The 12,015-nt window shown below is 39.5% G+C and overlaps 1 protein-coding gene across 1 annotated transcript; it reads right to left on the minus strand.

The window, feature by feature from the left end:
* Positions 1 to 2,881: 2,881 nt before the first annotated feature.
* Positions 2,882 to 10,102, minus strand: klhl42 (kelch-like family, member 42). Its single transcript, XM_068000074.1, has 3 exons — positions 9,044 to 10,102; positions 6,297 to 6,490; positions 2,882 to 4,292 (listed from the first exon to the last, which is right to left on the minus strand). Exons 1-3 carry the CDS (start codon positions 9,802 to 9,804, stop codon positions 3,847 to 3,849), a joined length of 1,401 nt encoding a protein of 466 aa, XP_067856175.1. The 5' UTR covers positions 9,805 to 10,102; the 3' UTR covers positions 2,882 to 3,846.
* Positions 10,103 to 12,015: the final 1,913 nt, after the last annotated feature.

Consider the following 12,015-nt stretch of genomic DNA (forward strand, 5'->3'; position numbering starts at 1 on the left):
CCAGCTAGTCCCACGCCTCCCCCTCTTTCCCTGTAGCCATGCAAAATTTTCTCCTTCAGGTACCTATCTAATTCCTTTTTGAAAGCCACAATTGACCCTGCTTTCACCACCCTGTTAAGGCCGTAGCACTTGAATGAGTACCAACCTGTCTGGATCTGCTGCTTTAGGAGAAGAAATCAGCATTCCAAAATTTTACTTATTTTGTTGAATATTGGTCACAACTGTATTTCATTTATTCATTCATTAAAACTATTATCCAATTTAACACATGAGCCTATCTTCAGTGTGACTCTCCATCCTACATTGTATGTAGGAACACATGTAGCTGCCACGGAGGCACAAGGTTATAATTCAGTCAAATCACAAACTGTGGGATTAAGGTTTGAGCGAGTCATGAACATTAGTAAAACCCTCACCCCTCCCACGAATAAATTACAGTGTTATTGGCAGCACCGGCTATTTATAATCTTATCTAATAAATAGGACTTATTAAGGGTGTAATTGAATAGTCTCATTGTCATTCATTTTCAATATCCAAACCACCCAACAACAAAAGGATTAAAGAATTAAAGAACACTGTTCAACAAAAGGTCACAGCTAAAAGGGACCTAGTTATAACTAGAATGAGTAAATAGGATGGAAAATGATCACTAGTACTTTTCGGAATCCAGGCACATACCTTCCTGAAAAGAGTCAACAGAGGGTGCTAATGCTCCAGACAGAAATAGGCAGCTCATTTTCTTCATTACTGTGGAATACAAAATCTATGAGCTGCAGCAAATGACTATGGGTTTTTCATGTGGACAGTCACTTCCGTTTTATATAAACATAGAAAAAAGGGTGTTGGCTGCATTTAAACTGTTTCTATAACATAAAATTTAAATATCACTAGGAAAAGGAGAAACATTTAAAATATGCAAACATTTTTGTACAGGCTTAAAAACAACTAGATGGATTATTCTAAATTTCTGAAGAGTTGTGAGTTTGTTTGAAATGCTTCCTTTTTAGTTGTGTGTGTGTATATATGGGTGTGGGGGTTAATAAAGCAGATTCATACATTTTGTTCACAATATTGAGAAATAAACCTTTTTTTTCAGATTATGTTTTAGTTTAGAAAGAGTGTCATATTGCTGACAGTGGAATCACTAATATTTCAATTCCAAGAGTGTTTTGTCAGCCAAGATTAAAATAAATAATCCAAAGAAGTTATAAGAACTCCATCCACTACGGTGATCATTGTTGTACACGGCTGGGTTGGAGGTGTCATTTCCTAACCAGCTTGTGCCATAGGGGCTCATTGGAGCAGACTGCCTACTATGTCTGTCACTCAAGTCACAAGATCACAAAATAAATATGGATGAGGAAGGATTTTCTAGCCATTTTAGTTCATCCATCCAGAAGGACCTACAGTCCCATCATTGTGAGATCTAATTGTTTTTTAAAAAATAATTCCAGGGTTTTCACTGCTACCACCCTACCTGGAAATCCACCCCATGAGCTGATCACTCTGTGTGTGAAAAAGAACTACCTGACACCAGTCCTAAATTGGCACTTGGTAGTTTGAACTTGGGTCCCTTTACCCTACTCTCAATTTAATTTGAAGTAATTTTCCAGCTCTCCCTTTTCTATAACCGTTTCAATCTTATGTACCTCAACAAGATCACCTTTCAGTTGCCTCCTTCCAAAGCTGAAAAGCCCAAGTTGTTCCAATCTTTCTTCATATTACTGACACCAGGGATGAGCCTTATACTCTTCTCTGAACTGACTCCAGTGCTTGAATGTTTCCCTTGTGTTTTGTTGACAAGGACTGGATGCAATTCTCAAGATGTGATCTAACCAGAACACTAGACAGTTTGAGAATGACCCAGAGAAGGTCTTGATGAGTTGTGTCTAATTCCATTCCATCAACTCCTGCCTCAATTATTTAAAAGTAATTTTTTTCTATAAACTAACCTATTATTACATTCATGGGGCACTAGCACTAGTACTGGGTAAAAAGGGAGCTGTTCTGTTGGGACAGGCTCCACCTATCTACAGGGAAACTCGGCTGCCAATTTGCACACAGCCAGGCTCTGCAAGCTGCAATGAGATAATGACCAAATAATCTGTTTTTAGTGATGTGGGTTGAGGGATAATTATATCAATACAGTGTCAGCTTGGTTCAGTATAGCACTCTCACTTGACTTCAGTACATAACCTGAGGGGGTGCTGCATTGTTGGAGGTGCTGTCCTTCAATCGAAACACCTCATCAGGTGAATGTAAACTATCCCATGGCACTATTTGGAGAAGAGCACAAAGTTTTCCTGGTATCTATGTCTCAACCAACACCACCAAAACAGCTTATCTGGTGATTCATCTTATTCGCCGATTGTGGGACCGTGGCTGCTTTGTTTACCTACCTGACAACACTTCAAAGGTAATTCATTAGCTGTTAAGCACATTAGAACATCCTAACGATGTGAAAGGTGTTATATAAATGCAAGTTCCTTTTTTAAAGCTATTAGTTGATCTCTGGTTACGTGCACACAGGGGATTAAGGACAAGTGTAGTCTTCAGGTGAAACAGGGTTAGAGGGCAGGGGATAACTGGACTAGGGTGTGCAGATGCATTCTGTCCTTAATTTTATATACTTTGATTTTATATTATTTGTGGTTAAATAGCAAAACATACAACAATTTGGGAAGTAGAGTTGACTGGAGTATAGGAGTTTCTCTGCAGTGCAGGCTGAGGATCTGGTAGATGCACAACTGAAGTACTGACAGGAGGTTGTAATTCCAGTGCGACAAGTTCACATAGGCAATTTCCATTATAAATGTGGACATACGCATTTATAATGGAAGACGTTGACACAAAAGTGTGACAAATATATGACAACAGCAAGATTTTTAATATATTAGAGATTTCCACGAGTAACTTTATTATGTAACACTAGGGTTTGTTTCAGTGGAACACTTAAACCCAGGGAGAATGAGTTTGTCTGCCAGAAACAGTGTTAATTCAGCACCCGCACACGGTCAGACCGTGGAAACCAGCCCCAACAATGTCATCATTCAATATTTTGACAGAAACGTTCAACAAAAATAAATATGTAATTAATTTCAACACTTATTCTGTCTTTAAGACTTTGCAATGATTTCATTTTGAAAAGAAAACTTGACAGAAACATTCACATTTCAAAATACACATTTATATGTAAAATAGCAGTGATTTGCAAGCCAGATAGCTCCTGTTCATTTTGTAAGATGCTGGTGAAATGTCCATATAAATTAAATTGGAAACTATTACAGCGTGGCTGGCCAAAAGGCTTTTCAATGGGCAAAATGGAGCTTTTATTAGATTATAAGCATACTGCACTGAAGGCACATTATGGACTGGGACTCACTCACAGGCCCAACATTATGTTTCACTGGAAGACAGCCTTGCCATCAACGGCCATTTAAGAATGAGATTCGAGGCCCCTTCTCACGTGGCTATCACCAATCACTGCATTATACCTGTGCTTTCAAAACCACTCCGTTCTTTGACTTTCAATAAATGTAATACATTTGTACTATTAATCCAAAGCAATTCATTAGTCTTAGCCTTTTGTCAATGATTCTTGACTTTGTTCCCCAATTACTATTTTTCATGCAAATCCCATTACGTAGGAGCCAACTGATGTTTGTATTAACAGTTGTGATGTTATAGGTAGAAAATAACTAAATGTCTGAGAGTAATGATCAGCTCCAAACTCTTTCAAACCAGAGCAGTCTGGCTCCATTAATCAGCCCATTTCTACCGTCCCTCCTCATTTAGGGATCTTGCTGCAGTTACGTCAACTGCATTTCCACACAAAACAATGCTTTTTAAATTACATTAGGATAATACAATGAGCAAAGTAAAATGTTTTGTCCAAATGCTGGAAAACGTCGGAATGCTTCCCACATATCTGAAAATACATTGTACTTCAGGAATACACGATGTTCAAGACTGGTCGATAGTGTAATATCTCGGCTTATGATGTAGATTCCATCATTGTGCAATGTACAAGTTAAATTTAGTCCAGATTTTGATGTGTTTTTCTTGAGGTAGAGCCATTCCCTAGTGGTTACATTGTAGGACTGTACAGTGAGCATGTCTTCAGTATGGCTTCCCTTTCTATTTCCACCTTTTTCATGGATGCAACCACCCACAAGATAAATCGTATCTTCCATGGAAACCATTTGCTGTTTACGAATATGGACCTCACAGGATTCAAACACTGTCCAGGCATCTGAGGTAGGGCAGTACCGCAATATGTTCATATTTCTATCTGAAATTAAAAGTATTTTTTAATGAATTTAAAAACAAGATAAATACTATTAAACATGCATAGAATTACAAAGCTGATACTGGAACACTGTCAAAGCTGAGAAGTATAGTTTTAAGTGTGTAGTTTCATTTTCAAAACAGCAAAGCCTCTTCATTTTACAAACCAAAATATAGATTTTGAAAAAAAATACATGCTGGACAAAATTAGCACAAAGTGGACCTCTATTACCACTGGCTAGAGTGGCAATTGAATATGTTCAACTGTTGTGATGATAGATTACATATATATATCAGGGTAAATCAGAGTATCCAAAAAGCAGCTGAACAGTTTGGTGCTCACATGTGCTATCCCATGATATGAATCTCCACATTATATGACCATACAAAATTGATAGGCAGGAAAAGACCAGCTGGTCCATCAAGCTTGCCCCACACCACAATAGCTGGAGCATCATGACTAGACACTTCCTCCCTTCAGGAATAGAATTTAAAAAGAATGGGGCATACAACCACATTGTCTGTAAACTCAATGGAGCCAATTACAATAAAAAAATAAATAATTATGTCTTTCAAAATTATAGTGATACTACCCATTTTAATATCACTAACTCCGATCAGGAGCATAAATGATCTAGGTTGTCAGATTTGGAAAGATTTGGAAAGACAACAGGGTTCAAGCAAAACAGACTCTTACTTCTGTGGAACCTTTATTTTCCAATTCTGTGACAGATAGTTTTAGGAATTGAAACTCTTGCTCAGCACACCCACCTGTAAAGGGTACAGAGCTCCTGCCAGCAAAATCAAATCTCACCAAAATGATAGGATTCACCATTAGTTTTAAAGAAATTCAGAATGTGGAGTGGTCTGACTCAAATAAAAGATGTACCTTATGTACAGAGATGTTAAAAAAAACACTTCAGTTAGTCCCATGTGTTTTCTACTGTGTAGCCAAGGCAGTATCGCCCTTTTAAATTGAAAAGGGAAAAAGTCAAACTGGAATTTGCAAGACCACATTTTTCATCACAAAAAGTGATTGGAGGCATTCTTCTGGCCTTTTGGTTAACTTACATAACAATAAATTCTGTTCATGCAAACTTGCCTGGTAATGATAGCTTAAATTTAAAGTGATGGTAGTACAGTATTTGAAAATAATATTTACTACAACTGTATTTGTAAAAAAAGTTGTTTTTTTCCTGTACTTAAAACTCCCCTGCACTATATACCAATTCCTAACCCAGGGGTATGTGCAGGAGATACATTAGTTTTTACCAATGGCTTTGCTGCAAGGTGCAGAAAGCAGATTAACTCCCTTGTGAATTACCTGTCCCCAGGAGGGAATGGGGTGAGCACAACCCAGCATCTCCTCAGCAGGTTTCAGCTATGATTGGGAACTTCAAGTGCAGGGCTCGCTGGCACTCTGTGCAACAGTGCACTAATATATCAATGTACAACACCACAGAGACACAATGTAGATCTTAACAAAAATTGAACTAGAGGCAACATCAGTTTAAACACTGCGGAAAATCTGAGTGATCAACTTTTGAATACACAGTATTTCTTGGAATTTTAAAAAATATAGATCATTACTACAGTAGCCTCAAGACCCCTTTATTTCCTCCCAGAAGTTAATGACATGCCTACATTTTTTTTTAAAAAGTAAATTTCTTCAACTTTTGTGGGCACTCATACCAATTGACCTGCTACCAGTTATCACCAATGCTATTCTGAACTGGCCAGTAGGAGGTATACAAAAGCTGCCCAGGATGACCCTTTATCGAACTTTTCTTCCCTGTCTGTATGAAGGTGGCAAGCCTCCATTCACAGCAATTAAACTGAGACCAGGAGCTCAACATTGAGCTAGAAGTGAAATCAGCGTCTCATCATTGCCACGGTGCTACTTGTCAGTACACCAGCACGTCACCCAGAATTTTTTTTAATATATTGTGATATGCAGGCAGACAACAAATCTATTTTAAAACCTAGAGCTATAAAAGCACCAACTCACCTCTTGTAGTGTATCCACCCATTACATAGATCATTCCTTTGCATTCACAGGCTGAGAACTCCACAAGAGGATCTGGCATTGAAGCTACAAAACTCCACCAGTCCATCTCTGGATTGTAGCATTCAACATTGCAAAGTGATTGTCCACCTACTGCATACAATTTTCCACTTACAGCCAGAAGTTTAAAATTTGATCTAATGGGAAAGAAAAATGGAAACAGTATAAAATATTAAATATTCAAAAACGTTTTGCAGTTTATAGAATATGACCATTTAAGTGACAAAAAATATATTTTGTGCTCATCAAAGTGAAATACATTAGTGTTAGGCAAGAGAATACTCTCCATTTTGGTTGCCCATTGTCAATGTCAAGCATTCCCAGTTCAGGTGTAGCATGGTTAGATGCAGAGGAAAGTTCCCTCTACTCTGTATCAACAATGTACTTCACCCCAACTCCAGAACAACACTCTCTACTGCACCAGTGTGTTCATTTTCCATATCCCACATCAGCCATCCTATGGCCTCTGAGTGAGATTGGCAATGTAATGCTAATTAGTGCTGAATTCGGGACAATTTTGTGCCGTGGGCCTATGCCCAATAGCATGAGATTAGCGGATCTCATTTCACATACGACACGTATAGTCAGCAGACAGGAGACTTGGATCTTGTCAACTGGGACTGAATTCAGATCCAGGTTTCAGAGTATGATTATAAAACTGCACTGGAAGTCACTCTGCATGCTGCAGCCCTGACTATCCCAGATGTAAAGGTTGACTTGTTGGAAGAATTAAAAGAAAGGAAATGGTACTGAAGAAAGAAGAGCAATCCTTTTTTAAACATGCAATGCAAGAGAATGTGCAGTACTTCATATACAAATATTTCACTCCCTTTAGCCTAACCCAAGTTCATGACACAAAGTAGTGTCAAATGCAGCAGATTCTGCATCTATTTAACACTGTAATCAGAACCCAGATGACATTAGGCCACTAGGGGACTGGTATGAATGGAAGGTTATAACATAATTTCTTGGGTGAAGTGGCCTATGCTATACTTCCACTGCTGAACATCCACTGGAATGATGACTGTTGTTCATCAGGCTGCCTTCTAATGTTCCTCTGAGTCTTCTGCTATCTTCCCAACATTACTTGTGCCATGCACCTGGGTAGCCTGATGCTGTCCATTGTATGTATATTCCAAATCATTTCAAGCAATAGCTGAAGGATACTGGCCACTTTTGTTCTTATCTGGACCATCTCATCATTCCCACAAACATTTCACCATAGCAATGTTTTCTTAAGGTTCTTGGGCAAGATAGAAAAAAATAGGCCAAAATAATTTGAAAGGCTCAATTAGAATTGAGGTCAGGCTGGCACGGACTAGACTTACGGACTTAAAGGAACAAGAGGGATCAAGTAGATGGTGGGAAATGGGGGAAGAGAATGAGCAGGACCAAGAAAATGAAAAAAGACAGTAGCAAAGAGAAACTAGAGAAGCAGAGACTGAGAATAAAAACGAAGAAACAGCAAGTTAGAATCTTGGGTAAAATAAAAGAATTGTGTGTGTGCATGAATGTAAACAACCCCAGTACAACCGTGGAAACAATTTTTATGGAAACATAAAGTGTTTATACTTTTCTTGGGGTGTATACTCGTGCATATGAAGAAAACAGGTGGAAAAAGTGGTGTCCACTGTTCCACAAGACCTTGTCCTGTTGTAGTTGTTCTGAAGCTCTGATAGGGACAGAAGAGTAGTAGAAAGGGGATAAACTAATGGAAGTTTAAATCCTTAGGAAATTCTGAACATCCTGAGTGTCTTGCAACAGTTTTGTCATGTGTCCATTTTCTTAATACAGCTTGGTCTAGAGAAAAGCTAGAAACAATTCCTTTCTAGCTCTCTTGTTGAAAAGGAATCCTTACTGGTTTGTATTCCCTACTGGTTGTGGCCAGTTCTAGCTTATTGAAAGATTTTATGCAAAACTTTTAAAATAGTTTACATAATATATTGATAATGACACAGTAGCTCATATGCATTTTGTGCATTATAGTCCTACATGAAGATTATTGCAGCTCATAGTTACAAATGTTACACAAGACTGTTAAACTGTTAAAAAAACATGAACAATCCAGTGTCAGCACAACTACATGGGAACAATGTCAGTGTTACAGCTTGCAAATATACTGCAATGATGCTCATCCATTGCTATAAAGCATTTGTGTTTTATTTTTAAAAGCTGGCATGAGAATTATCAGTGGAAATAAAAATCATACTCTCACTGGGACAACAGCGCAATATCAAAATGACATCACATAAGAGTTTCAACCAATTTAGTGGGCTTCAAAGATACTCATTTAAATGAACTTTGTTCCAGTCAAAAAGTTGTTACAAGTGTTATATTTACAAAAAGAGAATAGGCCCTAACACATTTGGTAAGTATCCCAACTGGTGAGCTAATCATTACTCACTGGAGACTTCATCCTGATGAATTGTCTGGTTAGCCTCACGACTTGTATCAGCCATGACCTATTTATGTAAAAACACTGCTTATGGGTCTTGTGGGAAAGTTGCTCTTTTTTAGAAATTTTGTAGAACTGAAATGTTGACCTTTTTGAGACATGTAACCTTATCTTTAAGGAAATACATTTTGCAATAGTTTTGGTAACAGAAGAGTTTCTTGGGGGGGAAAAAAGCATTTTTTGTTAATACCATGTGGTAAGATTGAACTACAAGAGTCATTCATGACCTTTGTACCTTTTTTGATTCATTGGCGCAATCTGATACCACTCGTTTTTGCAGGGATTGTAGCAATGTGCAGCCGCGATTTCCTGACTAGTCATCCTGTATCCACCAACAATAAAAAGGTAATTATTCAAGACTGTCGAGCCATAACCCCTCACATTCACCATGTCCGGGGGGAGGCTATTAGTCAGGGGAAGCCATCTCTGTGCGACCTCATCACATCTCAGCATTGACCATGGCTCATCTGGAGCCAGGTCCAAGGAAGTGCTGAAGAAATCCCCAACTGCTACCAAGACAGCTGTGCCTTTAAGACGCATCTCCCTGATCTGTTGACGCAAACTGTTCGGTAGATGCCTGAATTCCTGCCTCCTTAGCATGGGATGGTAATGACATACCATAAACCCCAGAGAGGCACTCATTAGATCACTGATTCCATAAATTTCAGAAAGTTTATATAACTCCACACAGTTGTCCATCTTAACCGCGGATAGCAGCAGTTTCAAGATGGAAGTCACCTGGAGAAAAGATGCCGTTTCCACCAAATCTTCCAAGGTCTCGTTATCAAAATGTACTTTGGAGGTGTTGATGAATCCAATGACCAGCTCCAGTCCATGAACACTCAAACCTTTCAACTGTATCGAGTCCTCTTCGGATTCCTTCATCCCTGAGTCATACAGGGCTCTGAAATAGTCGCTTTTCTCAATTAACTTACTTTTGCTGACATTGTACGTCTTATCTTCTATTATAATTGCAATAATTTCTTCCGAGGACATTTTATCAACAGACGAGGACTGAATACCAGTCTGTACAATTGTTTTCCTTAAGTGGACAGTTCCAGCTTTTATTTACATTTATCCGGACCTGCGCACTACAGCATCCTCGCGGGCCTGCATAAGGCAATGCATCAGTTTTAGCTGATTTATTAACATTACTGTATTCACTGGTTAATTTAACAGCAGAGCCTTGTTGCACACTTTGCATGCAACCACTAAATGTTTGCTCAGTTTTTATGCATATTCAGATGAAGTTTTAAAGTCTGCTCGCTTGCTTGTTTAATCCCGTTTCCTTGTCATTTCGGATTCGTCACTTCTCGTTCCGTTTCCAACAACCAATCTCCGACTGTAAAAGGCAACAGCCAGCACAATCTGCTTTCCTCGCATCTTACCATTTAAAGGCACTCTAACCGTCCTGACAGTTCATGAAATATTATTGGCCCAGATTTTGATATATAAGAGCAAAGGACTTGTGAATTAGTTTTGGAGTGTAGTCACTATTGTGTAGCCAAACACGGCAGTCAATTTCTGCACAAGGTCCCACAAACAATCTGTTTCGGTGATGGTTGTTGAGGGATAAATATTGGCCAGAATACGGGAGGATCTCAGCTGCTCTTCTTCAAATAGTGCCACGGGATCTTTTACATCCACTGGTTTAATGTCTCATCTGAAATGTGGCACACAGTTTCAGCCGAGATCATGTACTCAAGTCCTGGAGTGGAGCAAAAGTCCACCCCCTTTTGACTCAAGGCAAGCTAACACTCATACAAGATACTAAATTGAATAGAAATGGTTCATCAAAAACATTATTTCTGGGTAAACCATAAGAATACTACGAGGATATCAGTACAAACTAGCAAAAGACAAGTTCAGGACTGACGAGAAGAGGCACTTCATGCAAAGAGTGATTCATCTCTGGAATGTTGCTTTTGGGTAGGATAGTGGAAGCAAAAACTCTGGAATCATTCAAGAGGCAGTCAGATACTGTGATGGGGGTTGGGGGGGGGAGGGCTGGAGATGGATCATAAGTTTCTCTGGGAGGATAAGCTAGATAAGTTGAATGCCTCTTTCATTAATTTATCTTTGTAAAATAATATAATTCACTTTACAATGCTTTTGAATCAACAACTTTCATTGATATAGCATCTTTAACATAGAAAAAATATTCCATGGCGCTTTACAAAAGCCTAATCAGACAAAAACTGACACCGAGCCAGAGAAGTAGATATTAGGTGTGACTAGAAGTTTGGGCAAAGAGGTAGGCTTTAAGGAGGATCTTAAAGGTGGAGGGAGATATAGAGGTAGAGAGGTTTAGGGAGAGAATTCCAGAGCTTAGGGCCTAGATGGCTGAAAGCATAGCCGCCAATGGTAGGGCAAGACAGTGGGGGATGCATAAGAGGCCAGAAATGGAGAAACGCAGAATTCTCAGGGGGGTGTAGGGCTGGAGGAGGTTACAGAAATAGGGAGGGGTGAAGCCATGAACAGATTTGAATGAGTTTGAGAATTTTAAATTGGAGGTGTAGGGGGCCAGGAGCTAGTGTAGGTCAATGAGCAAAGGGGTGATGGGTGAGCAGGACTTGGTGTAGGTTGGGATACGGGCAGCAGACTTTTGGATGAGCTGAAGTTTAGAGAGTGTGAAGGATGAGATGCTGGCCAGAAGTGTATTGGAGTAGTCAAGCCTGGAGATGACAAAAACATGGATGAGGCTTTAGCAGCAGACAGGCTGAGGCAGGGGTGCTGACAAGCGATGTTACATTGGTGGAAATAGATGGTCTTTTATGATGGATAGGATATGAGATTGGAAGCTTAGCTCAGGGCCAAATAGGATGTCGAGTTTGCGAATAGTTGACTTTGGCTGGGGAGGGGGGATGGGATTGATAGAGAGGATAAGGAGTTTGTGGTGGGGGCTGAGGACAATAGCTTCAGTCTTTCCAATGTTTAACTGGAGGAAATTGCAGCTTACCCAGGACTGGATGTCAGACAAGCAGGCTGATTACACAGAGGGGTCGAGAGAGGTGGTGGAGAATTAAGCTGAGTATCTTCAATGTACATGTAGAAGCTAACTCCAGGTCTTCAGATGATGTCGTCAAGGGGCAGCATGTATATGAGGAAGAAGAGGGGGCCAGGAATAGATCCTTGGGGGACTCCAGATGTAATGATGTGGGGATGCTCTGGTTACGATTGGATAAGTAGGAATGGAACCAAACGAGG

This window comes from Heptranchias perlo, chromosome 18 (assembly GCF_035084215.1).
Source record: "Heptranchias perlo isolate sHepPer1 chromosome 18, sHepPer1.hap1, whole genome shotgun sequence".
Taxonomy (NCBI): domain Eukaryota; kingdom Metazoa; phylum Chordata; class Chondrichthyes; order Hexanchiformes; family Hexanchidae; genus Heptranchias; species Heptranchias perlo.